The sequence below is a fragment of the Perissodus microlepis genome, chromosome 8 (assembly GCF_051167445.1).
Source record: "Perissodus microlepis isolate ML-2025 ecotype Zambia chromosome 8, ASM5116744v1, whole genome shotgun sequence".
Taxonomy (NCBI): Eukaryota; Metazoa; Chordata; class Actinopteri; order Cichliformes; family Cichlidae; genus Perissodus; species Perissodus microlepis.
Window position 1 is genome coordinate 7216298 of NC_140468.1, and position 27584 is coordinate 7243881.

The window sequence follows — 27584 nt, forward strand, 5'->3', positions numbered from 1 at the left end:
GTAAGTTGGCTGTTTTTCAAACCAGAAAAAGCTGTTTCTTCACGCTCAGTTGTGCACTGCAGTCTCATATTTGTCCTTTTTATGTTGTCTAGTCTTCCAGTAGCGTGCAGGGAGTAGTACACTCAGTGGTTTTGAAATCCTCAGGTTTTTGGCAGTTTCCCACTTTAGATAAAATAATTTTTATCTTTTAGGAATTTTTTCAGTATTTATGTCAACATTCATGATAAATGATTTCAAAAACCACATTCACCTTTGAAAATTGTTGATTAGCTTAATGGTATCTTCATAAAACAAGGACCACAGTCCTTTGAGTTGTAGTTACAGAAGGGAAATCAAGCTCAAATGCACACATTACATGTGAAATGGATTCAGAGATAGGTCACACAATCTTATTGTTACCAATTACTCAGTTTTGGTAACAATGTAAACAGCATTTCAACAATAATGCTTTTACAATAACCACGGACTCCGTAGGTTTTGATTAACACAAAGGATAATAGATAAGATTATATTAATGTCTTGAGATGTACAAAAATGATACTCTTTTCAGTTATTATATGTACCTCTGCCAGACACAGACTGGAAACACCAAGTGGAAAGAACAGATTAGAAACTGGTTTTCCGTCCTCGAGATGTAGCGATAGAGCTAGTGAAATTTACGTGCTAAAATGTGCCACTGGCAAAGGCTCTGTATCTGCTGAGTCATTGCTTTTATTATTTTTCCTCAGTGAATCAATTCTTCATGTGAGAGATTTCAGTAAGTAGTCCAGGTTTGTTTAAAGTTTTCCAACTTCCAGTAATAGTGCTCTGGTAACCCATATTTTATACAATCACTTGCTCCGCTTCACGTTTTTCACGTGGGGCTCAATGGAAAGCTTGTTTCTTGGTATTGGGTTTATCCCGTGAGATCCCTTTAAAATGACACCGGTATCTGCTCCTCTAAAGGAATCTTTTGTGTTTACAGTAATCACATTGTCTTGAGCATGAGTATATTTTCCCTCTTATCTTCTGTGCTTTGAATACATATTGATGGGCCGCAACATTAAGGCTGCTGACAGGTGAAGTCAATAATATTGATCATCTCCTTACAATGCAATGTTCTGTTGGGAAACCATGACTTCTGCCATGCATGGGGATGATGATTTAACATGAACCATCTAGCTAAACATTATATCCCAAGCAACCTCCCCCAACCCCTGGGACAGCTCTCCCTGACGGCTTCAACCTCACCCAGCAGGACAATATGCTCCGACCTGCCAAAGCTGCTCAGGTCAAAGAGCCTAAAGCTTAATGAATACTTCTGCACTGAATCTGTATACTGTCTCTATAGCTTCTCAGTCATCCAGGTCATTGCAGTCTTAAGCGCTTAAGTTGAAAGAAACTGGACTTCTCTTTTAGTTTTTGCAGATAGCCAACTATCATCCACCTGTAACGCAGTCTTGAGATCCGTTCTCAGGTGTTCTCACACTTTGACCTTTAATAACGTATTATGATAGCAGGGTGTTGGCAATATCTAACAGAATTCACACCTTGGCTCATGATGACTCGAGGTTACAGGTAGGTCAGAGGAATGCGTAGAAGGAAACATTGGTACTGAACAGGTCGATCATAGTCGTTGCGAGTCTCCTTGAGGTGGCCTCTGGTTACATTTCTAGGTAGGTGCAGAGTGCAATCTATACCTAAGGTGTGGAAGTATAACGCAGGAGTATAAATCCTGCCTAACGTTTTTGCCTCACCTCTATACAATCCAGTGTTGACATTCTATGTTTCTGTGTTCATTACCCAATATGGGTCAGAGCTCTTAAGGGAAGTTCCTACACAATGGCAGGCAGATTGTATTAATATGGCTTGTCAGTGTATACCAGTGATGCTCGTGTGCTTTTGTTGCACTAGCCTGTGTGCGCCCAGATTAGCCTCATTTTTTGTAGCTGCATATCGAAACTGGTCCCAAGTTAATTTGTATCACTTTTAAAGTGTCTGCGCATGACACTGTGCAGCAACTGCAATTATGCAGGTTAATTGCATGAGATACTGTGTAAGATGGGCTTGCAAAAATCTTGGTCACGATCTGTGTCAGGTGGAACAAGATCTGTTTCTTTAGATAATGTCCCATAAAGACAAAATATACTTTGTCATAACTCTGGTTGGGAATTATTCATCAGATTGATAATCATCCTGGGTGTCCTGTGATATATTTTCATATTTTCTGGTCCATATTTTCCTCTCCTGGCCAAAGTTCTGGTTTAAAAATGGCAGCGGGCTTGTCTCACATTACTAGGAGTGCTGTTTTGCTCTAAGATACTTTTCAAATGCCACTAGTGTCCATTCCTGTTGAAAGAGATTTTCTTTGTCATACACCACCAAGTGGTTGCTCATAGGAGGAACACCTGATCTCTGGGGATCTCTCATTAATATTTGTAAGGTCTTTACCTTAAATATAAACACAACAATAATTTCTGTAATCTTTTTCTGAACTTTTTGGCTGTTTCAGTACAAACTTTATCTCACGATTATTAACATTTGCCAAAGATATAATAAGAACAGTATACAGGGGCTTTCAGAAAAATAAACCCAGCAGTAGCTCCACTCTGGAAAATGTCTTTCCTTCTCGGTATTTTCAGTATTGACAGTGTTTGAGTTTACAGCCGTTCCTTTGGTGGTGAATTTAGTCACCCTCCAGCTTGGGCCCCAAAGAGGCCTAGGTCTTGCTTCCTAAACAAACTAAAGACCTCAAGCTTTAAAAGCTGTTGGGGCTCCGAGGCCACAGTTGGTAAGGGAAAGAGGCTGCTTCACAAGGTCACCCCTTGGCGTTTCTGAACTGACCGTGTGTGTTTGAGTGTGCAGGACTGAGGTGTCAGGGGTGTAAATGTGCCCTAAGTTGTTACGTGAGGTTTGGCATGAATTGGCCAATGTGGTGTACAGTAATGGCTCTCTCTGTCTTAGAGCCTGGCACCTTTCAATACTGATCAGCAAACACTGTAATTTGTTTATTCAGTCCCCCTCCTCCAGATGGAACTGGTAGTGCTATTTTAAATCCCATTTATCTCTAAGCTATGTGGGTTTCTAAAGTTGGTGCTCACATTCAGGCTTAGGTATGATTGTGTTGGACACAGTTGAACAGCTAGTCAAGGATTCATAAATCTTTCATACTGTTAGCTTCCCGTTATACGGCACCACTTGCATACCGTCACTTTGTAAACTGTATCCGGTGCTAGTTGCCAGTGGCACTTGATAGCAGACCCGTGTTTTAAGTGTAACACTATGCTTCTGAACCTCCTGCAGCCAGACTTAAAGCGGACCAAACATACCATCTGTACACAGCACGTGCTTCATATTTTGCTTCACTTTGTCAAACATTTGTCAGGTATAAGATGTCAGTAAGACATTTGGAATTTCGGGTGATATCTGAGGGTTTTTATCAGCTTTAACATCACAAAAACTAATAATAAAAAAGAGAAACATCCTGGGATGAAAGCACCTTTGCTCTGCTTTGCTGCACAGCCCGGGGTCATAACTTTAAAGGGCTTTACTCCAACACCCTCTCGGGTGATCTCTGTCAAATTGGTTTTCCAAGAAAGCTTAGCATATTGTCTCGCTTGGAGTTGGTGTGCGTGGAGTGTTTTTGCATTAGAGCTTTTTTTTTATCCAGAGAAAATTATTCTTGATGGGTACTCCTTGTGATTGTCCTGGGGGAGTCACGTGATGCAATAAATGTCAGGTAGTGTGAATAAATCATGACCAAGGCAGGAGTAAAAATATGTGTATTAATGCTTAATGAGTTACAAAGATTTTACACAACATCCATAAGAATTACTTGGAGCTTGCCAATTCTGAATAATCCCTTTATCTCTTCCAGCATGACAATTGATTGTCTTCACCAAGAAAACATCAGTAGACTGTTGGGCAGCTTGCACTCTGTGAAAGAGGTGCTGCATGTCCAAGCCTGTTGACCCCTTAATTAATGATTTACTAACCTTTATACCTGCAATGCATTATTTCTAGTAGGACCTTCTACAACCTGGCAACTCGAACACCGTTTCTATGAATAAACGGTGAATGGATAATTACTCATTAATCACAGAAAACCGATTAGTCCCAGCTTATAAACTTTTTCAAAGTGAAATCAAACAATCTTTAAGGTAATTTTCTTGTACTTGCATCCAATATTAAGCAACTTAAGATGTCATTTTTATAATCCATGCTGAATAGTTGGGAGGAGTTGGCTTGATTAGGTTTAAACAAGGCATAGAATCGGGCAGGTTCACATAATGTTATAGCAGTGTTGTCGATTTCTGTGAAAACGTTACTGTAAAAACTGGTTTAAGGAATTCACCCTGGAGTAACGAGCTTTTAAAGCCTGTCAGATATGTATTGTCATGAACTTGCTGAAGCCTATAGTGTGTCAGTTACAGCCTGGTTATAATTATTGCAAATGTTTTTGAGCAATTACTGCTGAGAGAATTCCTGTAATGAGAATCAAGGGTTTGGTGGGAACATCCAATGTGGTTGGAGCTTCACTGCATTTTAGGTATTGTGTGAAGATTATCTGCAGCATTTGTTTTTCCAAATGAAGATGCGTTTTTGGATGGAAATCACCAGAAATTATTTTTGTGCTTTTTAGTTTTAGCACTCATATTAAAAAGGCCAAAAGTGGAATTTGAACGCAGTCAAAAATATGATGTAAACTTTGTTTGTCAAATTTCTGTCGTCCCAAGAGGCACAAAAGCAAAGTACTGATAAAAAGAATGATAGAAGCTGTAACTGAGAGCCTCCCTGTCATGAGATGTACTCGTACAGATAATTGTTTTTGACTGCCACAGTTGTGCGGCCAGTTGGCTTGGTTTAATCAGGTTTCAAAGCCCACAGATTCGCCTTGGCTCTTTGGAGGTAGAAGATGTATCTTTGACGGCTTAGGACAGGCTGTCGAGTCTACTGCAGTTTACAATAATGGCCTTAGCTGCGCAGACTGAGGAGCTGCCTGTAAACAACAATGCAAGTACACAAATTTTAGTTACCTTTCTTAAACTCCTCAAGTACTGTACACCTTGCTAGTACCAGGTTGGACCTCCTTTATTTAGCCTTCAAAATTGCCTTAATTTATTGTGGCATAAATTCAACAAACATATTGATGTTATGTGGAAAAATATTGGGCCATATGGACACATTAGCATCACTCAGTTCCAACCATGCCACCTTTTCTCCATATCTTGGTTGTAAAGAGTGGTTATTGGTGTTGTGTTGTGTTGTATTTGTGCTGTTGCTGTCCTATGAATTTAAAGCAGTGTGGCCTTTCTTTTGCCACTAACTTGATATTTTCTTTTTTTCTGGCCATTCTCTTAACCCTGGGGATGACTGTGTGTGAACTCAAGTCTTTCTCCTGATAAAGACTCTCATGTCATTATGAAGTACAAAAAGCTAAAAAAAAAAAAAAAGAATTTGTGTGACCCATAAGTAAACCTTTTCTACTCTTTTAGTCTCATTTGGAGTCATCGAGTTGAACTATTTGGCTTTATTTTTAAGGCAGTTCTCTTCCCAGTTGCAACCTTCAGGCATCTTGTGATCTTTCAGTGATTCAATGTGTTTCCTGTGGAGGACAAAGTGTTTGTTCCTTTTACACTCATCATACTATTAGATAGAACAGCTATTATATTGTGCACTGTGGCATTTCCAAACATCCTTTCCTTGCAGAGTTATTTCATCTGATAGGAGTCAGAGTGTCCTTCCATCTGTTTTTCTTGACCTGAGATTGCTCAGATATCAACTGAAAGGTGTTACAGCTCAAAATGATCCTCAGGTTACTGCATAAACACCAGCCAAGTTCACAAGCCATGAACATGACGTCGTTTAAGAACTACTGATCGTCCATATTCACATTTACTGTGCTGGCATTTTCAAAAGTTTCTAATTGAAGTTTAAGGAACTACTTACTTACAAGCTGCCAACAGAAAATGATAGAGCCAATCAAAGATGTAACGTGCAAGGAAAAGTTCCCCATCTCTGTAACTGCGTGACGCAATGCTCAGCCTAAAGGGCAAGAGGACTAACCCTTTAAAAGAAGTCTCAGAGATGGCGCAGGATGGTACTATATATGCAGAGCAGTTTCTAGAAGACTGACGTTTTAATGAGTTACTAAAAGCAAACACCAGATAGGTTAAGAGATGTCAAGAATAACAAAGTCAACAGGCGATAAAAGATCTCCCAGCTTGCAAACAAACATAGCCTTGTAGTAGAGGTAGAGGTCGAATCGACCAAGTCGGTATCCTATAAACCAAATCCAACCAATAAGGTGAACTCAATTCGGCTCAGTAATTTTTTTTTAAATCTCTCCATAAACTGCTACTGGTAATAGTAGATGTTACACTTGGGTCTTAATTGTGACCACTTGGGGAAATTAATTGCCCACCGCTGCTATAAACAGTGTCACCACATGTAAAAGTAGTTTTTCCAACTATAAAGTGAAATGCATAAAATTTTATAAGATAACAGTATCAGTGTCAAAATTAACCCTAAAATGCAATATGATGTTGAAAGTGTCTGAGCAGCACTGGCAAAGACTTTATGACAGGCCACTTTTCATGATTAAAACACATAAGATATAGTGTAATCCTGTATCTAATTAGCGGGCGCCACAAGTCGATTCAGGCTCTCAGAAGGAGAGCAGCAGTCAGAGGCTGGTTTGACTCCCCAATCCTTATGAGATTAATGGCTAACCTCCCTCTGCCCGCTCCATTTACAGACCATGTCAGGTTTTCTTGGAAGGAGCACACTGCTGCTTCAGTTCTCACCTGCAAACATCTAAATGTGACCCTGTGCCAGTGCAGGTGCCTACGTGCGTGTTTATACAAACTGTATGTCAGTCAAGGGGAGGGCATGTCAGTTTCAGTGCTGTGAGGTCAGACTTTTTTCCCACGTTGCCTTTGACCTCAATCCTCCCTTTTGGCAAGTCGGTCATCACTGTCTCCGATGGACACTAGTTTGTTAATTCTGCAACTGCGCAGGTTCTCTTCCTGTCGCTAAAGGGTCAAGACGAACTCTGGTTTTTATCTGCTGGGCTCCTCACTGTCAGCGTCACAGGACACAGGAGTTATTGCCTGTTAGCGTCACTTTAAATAATAACTTAATGACAGGAAGAGGAGGGAAAACTTGCCTTAGTCCCAAAGTGGGTTTACACAGAGTTTAAGATAAGATAGGATACACATTATTTGTCCCAGAGTCGGGAAATTCCTTTGTTACTGCAGTTTAAATTGACTTAACCACAACAAATATAAAATAAAGAGTATGTAGCTCAATAAAATTGAATACAATATGATCAAAATATTATATCAATAAGGTGAACTACTGTTATAGCTAATGTTACTATTCTTATTATTCTACAACTGGACTTTTCTACTAATAATCAGTTAATCTTTCCCTTCTTTTAACTGATGAGTTATTTGTTTGGTTTACAAATTTAAATAGTTAGCGCTAGAAAATCGCAGATTGTAGTTTGTTCTTGCACCAACATATTAAAACCCAAATTCTTCCAGTTAAACTTTAATTTCTTGACAGAAAACAACAAAAAAATCATGTTAAAATATTGAGCTAGCAATTATTTGGCAAGAGATTATGTTTAATATATGAAAAGACGATGTCCACAGAGGAGATTCATGGATGGAGTAAAGGAGGACATACAGAGGGTTGGTGTGACACATCATCTGCTGTGGTGACCCCTAAAGGGAGCAGCTGAAGAGCAGCAGTACAAGAAGATTAATCATGCAGCATTTAAAACCAGTGGGTGATGTTAGAATCCATTGTTTACTACAGGGTTTGGTAATGGCTTACTGCATTACGTAATTAAAAGTAACCATTATTATTACACTGTGCCTAAAGGTCTGTCATTGAATAATCACAAAATAAACTCCTGGCTGATATAGAAGTAGTTCTATTTTTGCAGGAGAAATGAACTGAAAAGTCAGTTGAAACCTTTAAGACGCATTCCTGCAGGCTATACGTAGTGAGACTGAATTCTTTCTTCTTCTTTTTTTTTACTTGCCCTACTTTTCACTCTGCATTTAGTTAAGATTCCTGCGGATGCTGCAGTCCATCTGCATTGACTGGATGTTCCCCAACTCGCGTACGTACTTTCTGCGTCTGTTTAAATGCACACAGTTCATTCCTGTACTAAGTCAGAGTATGCACTGCACACCACCTGGTTTGGTGCAAATGTTGGCTGACATGCTGTGTCCATGTCCCTGTTCTCATAATAGGGGCGCTGACAGGGACTTCTTAATACCCCTGCCTCCTCTACCATCAACACTGCTTATATAACTCCACTTATGTGGCTCTGAACTGAAGTATTTCCAACCCCAACCATTGCAGACCCCCAACTTAACACACACACACCTCTGAGTGGCTAAGAATAAATCATCTAGCTGGAAGAGGCTGCAGTAGAAGAAAAGCTTTTGCAGAGGCATGCTCACACACCTCTGACTCTGAGGTTGTTTTATTGATATACCCACTTGTCCTTTCAAAATGGAGATTATTTGTTTTTGTTGTTGCTCCCCCCTGCATCGCTTTCTCTGGTGTTATGCAACCTATGTTGGCCTCGATTCTCAGAGAGGGGAGGTGGAAGAAAGAGAGAGTGAGAGGTTTGGGACAGATGCAGGCCTGCTAATATACCATGGAAAAGTTGGATAGAGGCCTTGCAGAATGGGGGTATCTTCTTTAGGAAATGCCAGAGGGCTTATAACTAAAACGGGCTACAGTTGTCTGTAATAATAAAATGAATATTCCTGCTTATGAAGTTATACTCTGATCAAACAGCCGCTGCCCTAATGAGGAAACGGTTGGAGTAAAACTAAAACATAATGGAACACGATTGGTTTTCAATTCCTCTGTTAGTCACAGCTTAACTGGGAGGAGGTGTTGTTAAGTCACCCTGAAATTGGCCAGTATCAACAACAGTGTAATTAGATGATTGCACTGCAGTGTTAATGCAGCTCATAATTTCCTTTTCTTGTCTCCATCTGCAGCTAATTTTCCCCTACATTGTTCAGTTATTGGCTTTTTAAATGAACAATGGTTGCTTTAAATAGAGGACGGGTTTGGATGAGTCACATGAAGTAATCACCCATTATCGGTGCCGCTTAGTTTGGCAGCTCACATTTTTCTGAACGCTGTATTTCACAGTTGCTACAGCAAGATTTTGGTTTTCCAAGAAGGCCTGCATTTTATGCTGTTGTCATTTGCAGCCGTGCCATCTTGTTTGCCAAGCTGTAGTAAATCTTGTGGTTTTGGGGGCGTCCGGGACTCCAAGTGGCTAGACTGCGTGCCACAAGTTGCCCCGCCTCTGTCCTGCAAACAGCTTTCATTTCTTTGCACAGGTGACTCTCTGCAGGAGAGTTATCTGATGTTGTCATCTTAGATACATAAATATCCAGATGCACATCAAACCGTACACTCATTGACTCACCCTGGCTCATGCAAGCTACAAACATGCCATAATTTGTATCATGTTGCATATTTTCCCTTATTTTCAGTGCACATAATCCCATTACGGCTCTAAACCTCAGTGTCCATAAAGCTAATTTAAGTGTAGCCATCAAACATTAGCTTAAAATTGAAGTGACTTACTCTTATTTGCTTAATAGCTTTTTTGAATGCAGTTCTAACTATTCCTTTTGACCCTTACGCCAAGATGTTTTTCTTTTATGCAAAGCTTTTAGTGTTTCTGACAGAGCTCTTTATATATGAGGAATAAGCTGCAGCCTGTCCTCACATCATAAACTGATCACTGTTGACCTAAAAGTAATTCACTTGGTCAGAGGTCTCCTTTGTGTTTCGCCTTTGAGCTCAGAGCCACATACTCGGGCTGCTGGTGTAATATGACAGTTTGACAGGTGACTGACGCAGGTAAGAGTAGCGTTTCGTTGTGTGACATCAGACTGTGCAGTTCTTCAGACAGTCTGCCTCCTGTGTTGATAGCTCAGCATTAGCCTCGCTGGGAAAACGTTGAGAGGAGGGAGACAGCAGTGGTCAAGCTGATTGTAAGCATAAACACATGTAGAGCTTTTTTCCCCCCCAGAAATCTACCTCAATGCAGAATTCATGGTCCTGAAGTCTCTTGGGAGTTTTCCACCAACCGCCCACCGCAGGCAGAGTTACTCCACCAGTCGCTAAATTGGGCCATTCATCCAGAAGGAAGCACAAAAATGTCTTTGTTTGTCCGATGTGATTGCTGTGTTTGCTTCAGTGCAGTTTTACAGATTTTAGAAACTTCCTCCGTAAATTTTTAAAGTCAGAGCTCCTCTCATTGGAAAATAAATGTTGTTATGCAACTGGAGGGTCACCCAGATGGATGAACCTGTGGTTTCCAATCCCACAGTGAGCTCATTAGCTAAAGTAACAGTGATTTATCAGATCGCTCCCATGCATTTGTATTTGCTGTGTTTATTGCTGCCAACTTATGTAATCAAACAAAACCCTGACGGGACCAGAGCATGTGCACGTTAAAATTTTACTACAGCTACAACTCAACCATCAACACAACTGCATTTTTATGGCAAAGCAATCTTACCCCACTTAGTCATGGTTGTAAAGCTTTCAATCATTTTACATGATCAGCAGATTTTAAGTCTTTTTTTTAATGTTCATATCCTGAAGGTGGTCAACATATTGGTGTCTTAAAAGTGCTCAATATTAATAAATGCCTATTAACTTTTTTTACAGACTCGCAAGTTAACCAAGGCAGAGCGTCAGCGTTTCAGCGAGGAGGTGGAGATGCTAAAAGGGCTGCAGCATCCGAACATTGTGCGCTTCCACGACTCCTGGAAGTCGACAATGAAGGGCCATAAGTGCATCATCTTAGTGACTGAACTCATGACCTCAGGCACGCTCAAGACGTGAGTCCCTGTGTCCAGTTCCACTTTTGAATTAAACTGCAGATTTGCATGTGTATATGCATATAAAAGACTGCAGTTTATGTATAGATCAAAGTCCACAAACCTAAAAACGGTTCATTTTTGTCTCAAGTAGCTGATGCTCTGTTTCTAAATAAAACTTGCCAAGTCTTGCATACCAAAAAGGATATTTGTGTCATGTTTGACAACTTCTCCTTTAAGTAATGATGAAAGCTCTACTTTGGAAACAATGTTCTAGGAGCGAATTCAGGAAACTCACTCGTTTTAAAACTTCCTCTTGGCTGTCAAAATAAGAGATTAATTATTTTGTAGCACTTAAAAGCTTCCTTTTCTTTCCGTGTTTTGATATGTTTGGACTGATTCTTATCCTCTTTTTTTTGTTTTCTTTTTAGGTACTTGAAGAGGTTCAAAGAGATGAAGCTGAAGCTGCTCCAGCGCTGGAGTCGTCAGATCCTGAAAGGGCTGCACTTCCTGCACACACGCACTCCTCCCATCATCCACCGGGATCTCAAATGTGATAATATCTTCATCACTGGCCCCACAGGCTCTGTCAAGATTGGAGATCTGGGGCTGGCCACTCTCAAAAGTGCCTCTTTTGCTAAAAGTGTCATTGGTAAGTGTTAATTTAGTCTGTGTTTACCCTGCTAGACGAAAGAAATGGCATCCAGAGCACAATTTATCGGTTAATAATGATATGAAAATATAATTTTATATGCAAAATGCCCTAAAATGGTCTTGAAATGGTGGGAAAATCCAATGGCATTTTACAGGCCTTGCATTTGTGTAAAGGCCCTCCTGTTTCTGCTTACTCTTATTTCCTCTGTACTCATACTACCATGAATGCCTCTGTTTAAATTCCTGTCTGCATTTTTAAATGCAGCATCATTAACCAAATGGCTTCTAATTTCACCTGGAACTTGCCCATCCCATCACTTACATCCAGGGAGTGCCAGCCGTCACATGCACGATAATAACTTGTTGATTTTTGTTGAAAGTGGCACTGATTTTAAATCATTTGGTCCAAATCAAACACAGTGTGTTGGGGTATTTTAACAAGAGGAACATTTTTTAACCTTTTTTTATCAGCAAACAACATTAACAAGATTTTTTTCTGCTGTTGGCTGTAATGATTAGTCAGACTATAACATTGGACCAGAGTAAAGGACCTCAAGAGCTATATGCTAGTAATACCTGCTTTTCATGCAATGCCAAAATCTAAATATCTGCAAAACAAATGACATTTCCATCAGCATCCATTAACTGTACTGTCTACTTGGTGCTAATTAGCAAATGATGGCATGCTAATGGGCTAAAAGGCCATAAAAATTGGAAATTATATACATTAATATAAGCATGCATGCCTTAGTTAGCAGCTGTTATTGCTAACAATCATGAATATTAATCATTAGTGACTTAAAAAAGAAGGATGCAGGTTAAATTTTATCTAAATAAAAATGTCAGGAAATTCTTGTTTGTTTATATTTCTTTAAAAACATCATTCCTGCAGCTCTGTTCCACTTCATGTTTTTCCTCTGGTCGTTCACGCCTCACCTGCAGTGGCTCAGTGTCCCAGCAGTGCTTTTTACCTCAAAGTCTGGGGATGGTAAATGCTGCTAAAAGAGTAGTAAAGGAAGGGGCTGCACCCATAAGATGAATTATGGGGAACTGTGCATCATGCAAAACTACTTTAATAGATTCCAGGAACAGAGTTGAATGGCTGCTTGTAGAAAAAGGATAAACATGGCTTGCATTGCATACAGCTTGTCCTGTGCACAGGAAAAACTGTCACGAGAAAAGACTGCACATGTTCTTCACTTAGTTTACTATATGTATTAGGTCTCTTGTTCTAGAAAGTTGCTCCTGTTATTTTAAAATCTTTATCAACTATAAATAAGTATTAATTTTCTCAAAATACCCCATCTTTGAGCTGTTTGATTTTCAAATTTCTTGTCAGCTGAGGTTTTAACTGCATCAGGCAACTACTTTGAGCAGAAACTAGCAGGTCATTTTGGCAGAGAGTTTAGCAGTTAAAAAACGAGACATAATACTACTAAGGTAACTGTTACATAAAAAGCTCACCTCATGTTTAAAGCTTGTTCTGATGCCATTAAAGTGGCAATCACACTGTCCAGTAAGGGTCCTTGACTCTTATTATGGCTCGTCAAGGATTTTAAATAATAGAACAACCTTTAAACCTTTTCTTCTCCCCTGACCCCTGACAGGAACACCTGAGTTTATGGCCCCAGAGATGTACGAGGAGAAATATGATGAAGCGGTGGATGTCTACGCCTTAGGAATGTGCATCCTGGAGATGGCCACATCTGAGTACCCATATTCTGAGTGCCAAAATGCCGCCCAGATCTACCGCAAAGTCACCAGTGTGAGTAAGGCAAAGACGAGAACTACCTCATTTCCCCCCATATTTAGTGTGATTGTCCACGTGTTCTTCCGTGTGCATGCTGGAATTGGAGAGGAACCAGGGTATCTTATTCGTACAATTAGAAATACGTAAAACGCACATGAATTGGGATTGAAATCATCACTACATCTATTAAAGGCTTAGTTTTGTCCATTACGACTTCAGCATGCAGAAGTGTACTGTGTACCATCCTGACACAGGATTGCACATGTTTTACTTAATGATTGCCACGGTCTTTTACCAGCTGTTTAACCAGGCCTGGTTGTTGTTTCACGGGAATATTCCCCTGGTAATGAAAGTGTTTCATCAGAAAACTGAGGTGACCTATTGACACTGATGTTGTTAATTTTCTGTCTGAACTGATTTAAGCCTTGCAGAAAAAAATATTTTAACAGATTGCAGATGTTTTAGTGAATGGAATCCTTTTTTTTTTTTTTTTTTTTTTTTTTGGCATTGGAATTTATCTGTCTGACGATGAAATGGGCTTTAAAGAAGTGGATTTTGAGAACGCAGGCTGATGCGGTTCAGGCTGTTCTTGGGGGGTGCCAAGCACATCCGTGACGCCACGGTGGGCGAGAGCAGGCGACTGTAGGATTATATGTTTTGGAAAATGTGTCTCACTCCTTACTCCACAAAGAGGCCTGTTTCTTTCTTGTGTGTCGCGTATGCAAAGCAAACAGCGTGTCTGACGGAGGCTGGAAAGTGAGAAAGTGACAATGCCAACAAGTCGTAGTGCTCCTGGCTCCTCCACAAACAGGAGCATTATGTGGAGAAGCTTAGGCATACATCATGATGAAAAAAAAACAGTCATTAGCTGCTGTTTTTTATGATTTGTTAATGCTTTGTGTTTATGTGGAGCTGAAGTCACCTGCTATTAAAAAGGCCTGCAGTAACCAATATAGCGTGACATATGAAAGGCAGGACAGACGGGCTTCTGTCGTGACTGTTTACAGACTCTCCTTGTTCATATTTAAGTATACACCAAGTAAATGGATAGAAACGTGCTTTCTCATGTACGCTATATAACCAACAGTATGTGGGTGCTTGTGCATTTTACACCTATTTTTATCCACTAGGACTTCCTTATTTCATTTTTGTTATTTTCTTCCTGCTTTTTACACTTACAGTAAACACACCTGTTGGTTCAGCCATTAAAGCCCGCCCCCCTTCTTTGTACAATTGGAGGCTTACCAGTGTCAGAAGCTGCTTCTTTCGTCCGTTAAAGGTTTTTTGAACAGGCTGTTCTTCAGCATGATTAAATCCACATTTTTCTACACTGGTGAGCAAGAAAAGAACATTAATCATTAGGATGGAACAACCCCACTCCATCTGTTTTGAGTGATCTGCTGTATATGCCCAATTTGAGAAACTGCTGGAAACAATGACATCATATCTAGCAAGATTTCCTGGGTTTTGTGTTTGAGATAAAGAACTTCTTCTGGGGTCATTAATGATGATGCTATTAAACTCTTTCCTGCCAGATGTTTAACCTAGCTGGAGGGATTTGTTCCACGAGAGCACCAGTGAGGTCCGACACTGATGATGGCTGATAAGGACTAGTTTGTGGTTGCCATTCAGGTTTATTTCAAAGCTTTGTTGGGGGCTTCTGTGCAGGCCAGTCAAGTTCTTCCAAAGCAGGAAAGAATTTTATTAAAGAGCTGCCTTTGTGCAGGGAGCCCTTGTGATGTTTGAGGAAGAAGGGTCCAAAGACAAATAAAGTTAAATTATTACTGTATTAGATTAGGATTAAGTAAAGTGCAAACAGCAGGAACAGTGTGTACAGTTACACAATATGGACAAAAGTATTGGATAACACCTCTTAATCTTGATCCTTAATTCGGGTGTATAAAACTAAGCAGCCAAGCAGTCCGTCTTTCCAAACAACTGTGAAACACTGGCTCGTTCTAAAGACTTCACCGAATTCAAAACGTTGTAACGTAATACTGTTACTGTTGTAACGTAATACTGTTACTGTTGTAACATATCAGTTAATGGAATTTCTTCCCTCCTACATATTCTGTGATCAGCTGTAAATGTAAAGGTAACCAAATGCTGAGCCCCTCATCTCATATCCATATTAGTACAAAAACTAAAAAAAAAAAAAGAGGAGCTTCATGGCATGGCTTTCCATGGCTGCACAGTTCCTGCAGGTGTAATGTACTAATGGTCCACCACTTTTGTCCATGTAGTGTAAATTATATAGAAACAAATGTGTATAGTAAATTGAAGTTAATACTGTAGTGAAGTCATAGTAGGAATAAAAATATGTACAGAATAAGACATATTTTTAGGTGGAATTTGATTTTGCTCTTATAAAACCAGTTAACAGAATTCATTCAGTATGTAAGGAAAGCACCTCATCAAAATCATTGGAAAGAATCTGTGTGGGGGACATGGTCATTATAATTAGCCTTTCATACCTTGGCTCACGCAATGGCTAATAAGATTAATCGCACCTCCGAAGGGGCAATCTCCACTGGTTGTTAAATACCTGAGACTCTCTGCTACTTGTTTTACAAGTAAAGAAGAGTCTTTGATGTGAGGTGAAACATCTTCATCAATACAAAAAGTCCAGTTGCCTTCTTATCAAGCATTTGAGATTAACATGGCTCGTATGACTGAAAGCCTATAGAGACAAACTAATTAACTAATGATAATATGTCTTCAGATGGCAAGTGTTTGTATTGCAGTAATGTTCTGATGTCCGTAAATTTGTCTCTAATAAATAACCTTTTCATCTTCATTATTACAAAATTAATAAATGCTCAGATAAAACTAAACATTTTTTAAAGCATTTTTGAAGCAAACAACCAGTCTGGAAAGTGAACTGAAGAAGAAAAATGAATTAAAATTAGAAAACAGTAGTAAGTGTTAGGTATTTTGGTCTTATAGAGTTTTTTCCTCCTTAGTATACTTGAATTTTTTTTCAAAGAATACCACACTTTACTTGTAAGACATAACCACACTTTGTTCTCATATCTGTGTAAAATAATTTGGGTTCACTGATCGTTATGTTCCTAACAACATTAAAATCTGACCCACAAACCAAAGTTAATACAAGCGCAGTGTGTTTCTCAAGCTCTTATCTACATGTAGACTGCCGTCGCCACCGGAAAGGAGCTGAGTCACAAATTAGATTTGGATCTAGGGAAAATGGATTTACTCTCAAGGTGCCTACACAGTATGAGGACACTGCAGCAGAGTGCTTAAACAAACAAACAGCATGTCTATAACTGCAATGAAGTGCGCTATGTTTGCACTGGCATGTAGTTGGGATGCTTTATCAAAAGAATGGGGAAAAAAAAAAACCAAACCAAAAATTCAAATACGAATGGCGTTACTGCACTGTCTCTCCTCTCAAAGCTCTGGCATTTGCCCCACTTAAACAGGCAGCAGGAGTATGCATTGAAGTTCTTTGTGACCCTGATTAAAGAGAACCAGTTACATGCAGTGACATGTCTGTCTTTAAATGAGATAACAAAGTGTACCACTCAGCCTTTTACTGGTAAATCAAATTATTTAGGTGTTTGGGTGCATCATTTCATTGCTTTGGTATCTGCTGGCCAAATGACCTTGGTTACTTCCTTTCTTATCTTTGTTGTTACAGGACTTGGAACTCTGCTGTAATCTGTACACAGACTTATGCACATACTGATGATAGCATTTAGAAGAACTCCCTTATTTCTTATTACTGAGAAGTTCTACCCTAATAATTTTGCGATAAACTGCATGGAAACAGCAACTGTTCTGAGTTAAAAATAAAAATAAAAATCGGTGCAAGGATTGGTGTAAGTTAAAGGGAAAGGAAAGAAGGGAGAGCATTGCTGGGTTTTTTTTTTTTTTCATTTATCCTGAGCTCTTGGTTTTGTTCTCCTCTGGTGTTGACATGGTCGCAAAGCCAAATGTCATGCTGGCTAGTGGCAGATGTCACAAAGCAGACAATACATCAGACATGCGATGCAGCCGGGAGCGGCTGTCACCGCTTTGATCCGATCGTCTCAGAAGGAGAACTGTGGGAGGAGATCATTGTTGCTAACTTTTCTGCATAAAGCTCCAGTCTGTGTTCCCTCCTACACTTTTTATTAAGCCTAATAGATGAAATTAAACTCTGTGTTCTTATCTGTTTGCACAGGGCATTAAACCTGACAGCTTCTATAAAGTCAAAGTCCCAGAACTTAAGGAGATCATTGAGGGCTGCATCCGTATGAACAAAGATGAAAGGTAACAATGAAAGCACACACTTTATTATTTATATCATCTTTTCTGCTCTTCACTATTTTCAATTATTATGTTGCACTATGCTTCAGAAAGCACATACATGATGTCTAGAGGACTTTAAAAAGCCTTAAAATGGCCTAAATTATACAAATTGAGAACCACAGGTTCTGACTTCTTAAACTTTCATCAGTTGTTCTATGCAAGTTGAATTTCCTTAAATAAAGATTCATGCAATCACATCATAAAACCTTTTTTTTTTTTTTTTTTTTTTTTTTTTTAAGAATTCATATTTGTATATCCTACCCTCCAGATGGCCACCTGAAGTGGCATTTGCCCTCACAGTTTGAAAACCACTGTGTTAAATTTAATTTTGATGGGTATTTTAGTCATGACTCCTCTAATGATTGAAGCACAAAAGCTGCTATTTTTCAGCACATTTGCAGTGAGGCTGCATTGTGGGCAGTTTGTACTCCAATTCATGCTCAGTACCGAGTCACAGTTAATCTCATAAACACACAGCCATGACTGATTTAGTGTGCTGTAATCTGTGAAGTGGACTGATATGAGCTGAACATCTGAAGTAAAAATCTTTAAATTACACAAAATCTCTGTCTGTGTGTCTGTTTGTTGCCTTGTTCACAGACTCCTCATAGACCTTTAACAGTTGACCAACCAAGCTTGGGGCACAGGTCATCTTAGGCCCCTGAAGCCTCTTACATGACATCATGTTGTTAGTTAGCAAAAGGCTAAAATTGCCCATTTTTAGCATTTAAGCATCTATAAGACCTTACAAAAGCATTGTATCAGTTATTTCACAGCAGTAACATCCCATTTCTATAAAAAAAAATTAATAATGCATGATTATTATGAGGCCATTATGATGGTAGTTATGACAATTTAGCTAACAAGCTAAAATGCCCCCTTTATAGCATTTATGCACATGCAACACCCCTTTATAGCATTTATGCACATGCAACACTTAAAGGAAGTGTACTATTGATTTAATTTCATGGGAATAAAATCTCATTTATTGTCACAAAAGTTGAAATATGCATGCCTAAAACCCACCTAGTAACTAAAATTACCCATTTTTAGCATATAAACAACATTGACCAGATACTACTGTACTCATGGGCATATATTAGTGGTAGAAAGTGCATTTACTCGGAAGAAAGTATATTTTAGCATTTGATTTGGATTTCAATTGCAAATCAATTGCAAGTTACTTAATTTATTTGAAACAATTACAAAGAAAACTTTGTAAAAAAGTCTTCAGTTCAGCTCCTTTATACCGGTACACATCTTGTGGTTTTTTTGGGGGGTTTTTTGTTGTTGTTTTTAAACTGAAGTGAAACTAGTTTCGGATGTTATGAGAAATAACCTTGCAATAGCAACCCTAAGTGCGATAAAACAAATTACTTTCTCTCTATAGGTACACCATTCAGGACCTTCTGGATCACCCCTTCTTCCAGGAAAACAATGGCGTACATGTGGAGTTGGCAGAGGAGGATGACATGGTGAAGTCAGGCCTGAAGCTGTGGCTGCGCATGGATGACACCAAGAAGCTCCACGGGAAGTACAAGGACAACAACGCCATCGAGTTCCTCTTCGAGCTCTACAAAGATGTCCCTGAGGAGGTGGCACAGGAAATGGTAGGTTGGCACGTGAAGAAAGGATTTTGTGAGGTCAATATTTGCTGCTTTACTGACCAGGTTTGTAACAGATGTTGGTGAGGAAATGGAGTAACTGATTCCTGATCAGCAGATAGAGGCCAACTTAGCCAACTTCCACGTGCTCTCTGCATCCCAATCTTCATTTACGATTTTAGGGGTTTTTTAGGTTTTCCAAATGAAGGGTGGATGAGGGTCCTCAATGCAACAAAAACCTAATTTGGACACTAGCATGATTAGAAAGACAACTAAAAGTGGATTCAGTTGTAATATTTCCAGGTGCGATTTAATCAATCTTTCTTCTAATTGGATGCCCCTCACAAACAATAGGTTTAAAGAAGATATGAGAGGGATACCTGTCCTATTATTGTGGCCTTAATATTCAAAGCTTGGTTATGTTTAACATGATAATCCTGAACTGTAACAGAATAAATGTGACAGAAAATTAGGAAAAGCTTAATAAGTTCAATTTAATTAGAGTTGTATGGGGTTTGACTCTTAACCCTAACAGTGAAAGCACATCCACCTCAACATCATTGTGGTTCCTTTACCTTTCTGTTGTTATATCCACTGCAGCTCCTAAGGAGAACACCTTGTGTACTATGTTAAGGTCACAGCTCACCATTTAATTATCAGTGGTTTGAAATGGGAGAGGACGTCTCAGGAAGCAGCCGTAATCGTGTCTTTAATAATATAATGGCTCCTACACTTATTACAAAACCTTATGTCCTCCATAAAGGTCACTTTTAATGAGAATACAAGATACAATTCCTTACCTGTTTACCTTTTTGTGGCAGTTTTCATCAAGATCAAATTTGGTATCAGCAGGGGACATCGTGCCAGGCTGATCTGCTGTAATCTGACTATGTGTTGAGAGGTTGTTATGGACTCAGTGTCCCACTCTGCTGAACTGGATGTCATGGGAGGCTGTAAAAAATGCCAGATTATCAAAAGAATGAGGCCTATGTGTTTTCTTTCTGTAAAAAAATAAAATAAAATACAACACCAACTTTGCATGTTTATAAAATTCTCAGATAATGTCACAGCTTGCATAAGTAGGTCATTAAATGCAATAGAGCTGTATTAGCATATGCATGTTGTACCCTGATCATTTCCCTGTGCTTTTATGCAGGTTGTGCTTGGCTTTGTGTGTGAAGCAGACTTCAAACTAGTAGCGAAGGCTATACGCGACCGAGTGACGATCATCAAGCGTCAGAGAGAGAAACTGAGGCGGCAGGCCGAGGAGAGGAAGAAGAAGCAGGCGCAAGAAGCCATAGAAGAAGAACCAGAGCACCAGCCGGCTTCGCCCAAGGTCAACGATGTTGTTGCAGCAGATTCCCCCATCCCACCCCTGACACCTCTAACACCTTTGACGCCATTGACACCACTGGCCCCAGTTTTGTCCCCCATCACCAGCTCTGTGGACTCTGGCTTCAGCACCCACTACCCTGCAGAGCCAGAGGAGCCCGAAGTTGACCAGCACTTTCAAGTTCGCCACAACAGCCTGTCTTCTGCTAACTGTAAGCTGTCTGATATCACATCCATATACTGTGAAAAGTTAAATGTTTGCATGAAAAAGAGCACTGTGCAGTATGCAGAATTAATGTAAATGCTGTCCCTTATGAATTACCGTGGAGGAGAAGAATGAAATAGAAAAATACTCAAGTAAAGTACATTAAATTTTTGTTAAAGTTTTGTTTAAATTCTTTTATTTGCTGTTCTTAAACTCCAGAGACATGTTTTTCACTGCATTAGCTGCACAAGTGCGCTTAACACAAGGCTTTTCTGATGTCAACGCACGTGGGAGAGATGTAGAGAAAAGTGAAACTGTGGTTAACTGAATTATTCAGGCCCTGTAGGTCTTATTCCATGGTGTGCACATGTGCTGTGCTGAATGTTTCTCAGCTTTTTATTCCTGTTTTAGAAACAGCCATCTGATCTCATTTAAATGTATCCAGAGCAAATCTATTCCACAGTGAAGCCCTTCAGATTTTTCTTGTTTATGTGTTTTGTGTATCTCAGGCTGGGGTCATTAGAGGTGTGTGCAAGAATGTACAGAGTACAGATTGTGTCAGTTTTTTAGGCCACAGCGGGTTATGTGCTAATGGTCGATGTGCTTTGTTGAAACAGCTGACTGTGAGACGGATGGCTATCTGAGCCCCTCTGGTCTTCAGGATCCGCTGGAGGCCGGCAACGTCGGCATGCCTGCGAACTCTCCCACCACGCATCCCAACCCCCCCGCCGTAAACGGTATCTCCCTCCGCTTCCCCTCGGTGAGTGGTTTCAATAAAGAGCTTGTTATAAAAGGAGAAAGCTCAGGGTGGTAGAGGGGAGGATGATTTTGAAGACTTTACAAGACCGCCTCTTTCATTAATCTCTCCAATCCAGGGCTGACACATAATTTAAAAAAAAAAAATTAAAGGGCAACACAAACCTTTTAAGAACAGCTTTAAATGCAGAACTATAGTTGAGTTGAGTTTTTTTTTCTCTTAATTTCAGTTTCTTAATGATAGTTTTTATTACTAAACTGTTTTAACACTTAACTTAAACCTGTTACTTTATAAATAGATCCGTCAGTCATTGACGACTTATCAGCAAAGCAAGACATTTTTATTAATTTAGTTCGATCCAATTCAGTTTCACTTACATGGTGCCAATTCACAACAATCAGCTCAAGGTGCTTTATATTGTAAGGCGGGCTGTTGAACTTCAGGCCTCAAGGGACGGTGTCCTGCAGGTTTTAGATATCACCTGAATCAGATGATTAGTTCATCAACAGGCCTCTGGAGAACTTCACGACATGTTGAGGAGGTCATTTAGCCATTTAAATCAGCTGTGCTGGATCAAGGACACATCTAAAACCTGCAGGACACTGGCCCTTGGGGCCTGGAGTTGGACGCCCCTGTTGTAAGGTAAAGACCATACAATATTAGAAAGAAATCCCAACTATCACATCTATGATCAAGCACTTGGTGACAGTGGGACGAAAAACCTCACTTTTAACAGGAAGAAAACTCTAACAGCACCAGGCTCAGGGAGGGGCAGCTATCTCCCGCTACTGGTTGGTTGGCCCAGAGGGTGAATTAAATATTTTTCCTCAAGTCAGGATTTATTTTGTTTTATAGTTAGCGCGTGCAAGATGGAATTTTTGGGCCATGTTGCTGAATAAATTTAGGTAGACTAAGAGTTTAAAGACATGCTAGCAGCTTGTGCCTCAGTCTCAATTGAAAGTAATTTTTCTAATATCATGTTCATTTTAAATCAGAAAGTGAAAAGATCTGTGATCATCTTTTTCCCATATTTGATGCATAAATATCACTTTTTTCTAACTAATCAAATTTCCTCTAAATTTTGCATTTATATAGTCATAAAATCAATATTTTACAAGTTAAAATGTAAACCCAAAAATAATTCAAATTTAGTCATAAGCATTGAGATAACTGTTTTAGAGTGAGTACTTTCCTCACCTAACATCACATATAACTACAAAGAAAATGAACAGTCTTTTTCCATGTTTATCTTACCACATTCCTGTTTTCTATTCATAGAGTATTGCTGTCTCCAACAACATAGAACATGGCAATTCAAGGCCTACGAGTGGCTTCGACTCCCCCGTGGACAGGTAAATCTGTCGAGCCTTTCTGTCCTCCTCACTCTGCCATTTTATTTGCTGTTAAATGAACAATAGAGTCTAACAATTCCTACCTAATTTAAGTAAGAAACCTGAAAATCAGTGGGAATCTTGTAGAAATGTATTTTCTTTGGATCCCTTCCTCCTGCACTCCTGTGGGGGTTTCAGGCTTGAGGCTATAGACAGACTCTGCTGGGTTTTTCATTGCAGAGAGGCAGAATGGACCCTTGAAGATTTCTGTTTTTTGACTGTGTGTCAGATGTTGTAAAGGCCTTGTTTTCTGTGCTGGTGGGATATTAGTGATGTCAGGTTTTTTTTTATCAGCATGAGTGCACACAATGTTTGAGCACAATGTGTTTGTGTGTGCGAGTGTTGTGGAGGATGTTCACCTTGGATTTAACACTTTAAGAGGATGATATATCTATTTTTGGTTTTGTTTTTGTTTTTTTAGTCTATAGAATATAAGAAAATGCTGTTTTCATTGCTTAACACACCTCAAAATACACAAATTTGATTTAAAATTGTGATTTTATTTTGAACCTAATATGTTTAATACAAATTATGTCATCTTTCAATGTATCAAAGCTCTTTTTAGGATAAATAAAGTGATTGTCAGGCTCTTTCACCATCATCTTAGTTCCCTTTTTCGATTAGCAAGGAACAGGCTGTATCTAACATGTCTACTATAAATTGAAGCAAACATCAAGAGGGGATTGATTGTCATGTTTTGCAACAGCCTGGTCATGCACTGTTTAGCATCCAAAACACACTCCCAGTTGCTTAATTCTTCTGAGAAAAGCCCTCGATAACTGACGACCCAAACTGCGTGTCACAAATAACAAAGAAAACAAAGGTTTGCAGCATCGCCACAGATGTTCGCCTGTTTCTGTCTGATTTCTGTGTACTCAGTGTCTGAAGGTGAACTAAAGTTACCTGTGAGGTGGAGGTTTTTAAATAGGGAAGGGTGGGTGCTGCCAGCTAGTAGGCCTGTAAATGTTTGCAGTCTGTGCTGGGGAGGTGGATGGAAGGGGGGGGGTGTCTGTTACCACAGTGGTCCAAAAAAAAGGCCCATGAGATGCAATTAGCTGAACCAAACCTTTTTATAAAATACCCTGAATGTTCTGCAGTTCTCTGAAACCTAAAACTCCTGTATAAATGTTACAGATCGCACTGACACGTTGCTTTCCCTGGATGAACACCAGCTTCTTGTAGACTCTGTTTGCACCCCAGAGACATGCCACTGTAACACATCAACCCTTTCGTTGACAATTCAGAGTGTTTATTTCTATGTGCCAACATAATCAGTCCTTGTGGATATTCAGATCTCTACTTTTGTTCTAGATGATGAATTGGCTTTAAAATTGCTTTACAAGGAATTTATCAGTGGTTTCTTAGGGTGTGTTTTCTAACTCATGATTTTTTTATTTTTGTACAGCTACGCGTCTGATGTGACTTCAAGCCTGAGCGACGGCTACGAGGGCCTATCGGAGAAGAACGAGAAATCAGTGGCGAGACGAACGGCTGCGAAGCTGTTCAGGAGGAGGGCGCGCTCGAGGCTTCGCATCATCGGGGTACAGTAAATCAAATGTTTGGTTTAATTACAGCACAGCAAATCCTTTTTTTTCCTGCACATAATAAACAAATAAATCAAACTGGCCTGAACTGAATTAGCGGAGGAAATTTATTTATGAGTGAGTGGTGAGGCACCACCCTAGTTATGTAACGTTATCAGTAGCAATGCTGCTCTTCCCCCAGTGACCGCAGTGCATTGCTTTTTTGATCAGGACATTCTGTGGTCGTTTAATGAGCCTGTTTGGATTGGCTGCAGAGACAAACGCATCATGGATAACCACATGTGCCTAAACAGTCTGCTATAGTAGAGTCTCATACATGTGCACAAACATGTTGTAACTCCTGCTTTTAGACATGTCATCACCATTGATCCTCTCTGTCTCCATCAGCTCTCTGATAAAGTGGACCGGGTGGTGGAGTGCCAGCTGCAGACGCACAATGACAAGATGGTAACCTTCAAGTTCGACCTGGATGGAGATAACCCAGAAGACATTGCTGCTGTCATGGTGAGCCATTATCTGTGCTTAGCCACTATATATATAAAATTATCAAACGGTCAACTTTTGTTACATTTCTCTTGTTTTTATTAGGTTTTTTATAACTTTATTATGTTTATACAATATTTTTCTTTAGTCAACTGGTCACATGGCAGAAAATCATTGCATTTAGGCACATAGACATTGTCAAGATGATCTACTGAAGTTCAAACTGAGCATCAGCATGTCAGAGAAATGTGATTGAAGTGTTTTTCAATGTGGTGTGGTGATTGATACCATATTGGCTGGTCTGAGTATTTCAAGAACTATGGATCTACTGGGATTTTCCCACACAAACATCCCTAGAGTTTATGGAGGATAGTCTGAAAAAGAGGAAAAATGCAGACAGTAGCAGTTGGTGTGGGTGAAAATGCCTTGTCAAAGCCACAGGTCAGGAGCATACCAATTGCTCTTCTGCATACCGTGTTACATCTGAGGTCTGCAGAAGAGCATCTCTGAACATAGCAGAAGACCACACCGGGTGCCATTCCTAACCTGTCGGCTAAAAACAGGAAAGAGAAGCTACAATTTACATCCCCAAAATTAGACAATGCAAGATTGAACAAATGTTTCCTGGTCTTGTGAGTCTCAATTTTTGCTACAACCTTCAGATAGTACTTTCTTTAGTGTTACCTTTATTGGGCAGCTAATGCTTAAAGACTGTTTAAAAAGACCAAAGTAGCCATTTGTATTTTGTTGGCTGCTGTTTTGAAGCCTTGTGTTTGACATGCTGGCCTTTGCCATCTTGGTTATTTCTCTTACATGAGAATTATAAGCTAGGATTGGATCTGACTGAGGAAACACGGGACACTGCACACTCGTCTATTTATGCTAAGTGAGAATAAACTTGCAAAAATCAAGATCACGCTTTATTAAACAAGATTTGAACCTAGCAAATGAGACCATAAACTCAGTAGGAATTTCTTTACTGCAGTAATAAATCGAGTAGAAAGTGGGCAGTTTTGCCATCTGTACAATGTGAGTTCTTTTTGCAACCACAGGAGTCGCCCCCTACTGGGCGTTAGAAAGAATGTCTGTTTGAGGCACTACTTTTTCGACTTTTATAAACATTATAAGTGCTTGCTACATCAAATAAGAGTGTAGCACTAGAATCCCTGAGAAATAATAATTTTGATTGATTTTTAATTTTGCTTATGATTTCTATAAGTATCTGAAATTTTAAATGTTAATTCTACTTCATTCAAATTAGAAACAATGTGACACAAATTAAACAAAGCTCAGCATTCATTTACTTGAAACATTTATATTTTAGCATTTTAACCACTTGATCTTTGCTAGCATACCAGTGACTGAGTCATTACAGACCTTTGGGCTAAAGCCAACAATCCCTAGTTAAGGGTAGGGAAAAACTGAGGGTTCGTGATGAAAGTAAGAAGTCTTCTTGGGGAAGGGAACCTCACATGAAGGTGCGATGAGACAGCATGTGCAGTAGCACTTTTTGTTCGCTGGATGTGCAGTTTTCCTTCACTCTAAAAATACACCAGGCTTTTGTTTATTGCGTCTTGGCTTCACAACAGCACAGTGGTTCTCAGTAGAGGGTTTTAAATGAGCTGAATTATGCCATGCTGTCAGGAAACGATGCTACGCCTCAGCCCACAATTCAGACACACTGAAAACTGCATGAATATGCAAAACTCCTCTAAGCATCTGCTACGTTGTGGATTTCGTGAACCCACAAAATAAACAAGCACTAGTGTACTATATTTACAGATTTATTGTATTACACGTTAAAAATATTTTATACTTTATTTCTTTTAATTAATACATTTTGGCACTTTACTCCACTTTAACTAAACAGCTGTCATCAGTCAATGTTGCAGATCTAATTGTTATATAAAAGTCATAACATTACACAGACCAGTACAGAATAAAACTTTAAGTCATTTTATATTAATTAAATAAAATCCCCTCCACTTAAAACTACTGAAAAATACAATCTTAGTAATGAATAAAGACAAAACATATTTTTTACACCATCTTCTAGACGAAGAAGGCTAAATTTCATTTTAGTTTTTACACAAATTATATTGATTATATGTCAGAACTGAAATATCTGGTGATCGCCACTCAAGAAAATGGGACTTCACAAACTAATGGGTGATGTCACAGTGCCCACAACCATCTTTGATATACAGTCTATGTCTTTGTCTGTGAAAGTAAATTAAAAATGACTCAAATTTGTTATTTATAACACTTCTTTTAAAAGCTAAAAAGTTTATTTATGAATGTTGTTTTTTGGCTACAGCTCCTAAGAACCTTATTCATTCTGCACTATCTGGCGAGCTGCTATCGAGAAACTCTACCTGCTTTTCATAACCTTGTGGCACTTTTGAATTTGACTAAGTGAAGTATCTGAATACATTCTCCGTGGTCCTTTTGCCATCTAGGTGCACAACGAGTTCATCTTGCCATCAGAGAAGGAGGGCTTTATCTACCGCTTGGGTGACATCATCAAACGAGCCGAGGCACTGTTTGCCAAACAACAGCCGGTCCACTCCACTGGGCACCGACTTGCCCAGCCTGCATTGCACGGAGGGATTAGCTCACTGTCGTCCTCACAGGTCAGAAACAGCACCTGCCCCTTTCCATAAATCTGCGCCACAGGATTGTTAGCTGAGA

The 27584-nt window shown here is 39.5% G+C and overlaps 1 protein-coding gene across 2 annotated transcripts in view; it reads left to right on the plus strand.

Moving 5' to 3' along the window:
- The window catches only part of wnk4a (WNK lysine deficient protein kinase 4a), a 46980-nt gene that overhangs the window by 7259 nt on the left and 12137 nt on the right, over positions 1-27584 (plus strand). For both annotated transcript variants that reach the window (XM_084937257.1, XM_084937258.1), the window contains exons 3-13: positions 10708-10880; positions 11291-11511; positions 13121-13278; positions 17450-17538; positions 18968-19187; positions 20338-20725; positions 21336-21478; positions 22754-22827; positions 24272-24407; positions 24798-24914; positions 27353-27526. In XM_084937257.1, the coding sequence (XP_084793383.1) occupies positions 10708-10880; positions 11291-11511; positions 13121-13278; positions 17450-17538; positions 18968-19187; positions 20338-20725; positions 21336-21478; positions 22754-22827; positions 24272-24407; positions 24798-24914; positions 27353-27526 (1893 nt within the window). The remainder of the gene's footprint in view (positions 1-10707; positions 10881-11290; positions 11512-13120; positions 13279-17449; positions 17539-18967; positions 19188-20337; positions 20726-21335; positions 21479-22753; positions 22828-24271; positions 24408-24797; positions 24915-27352; positions 27527-27584) is intronic.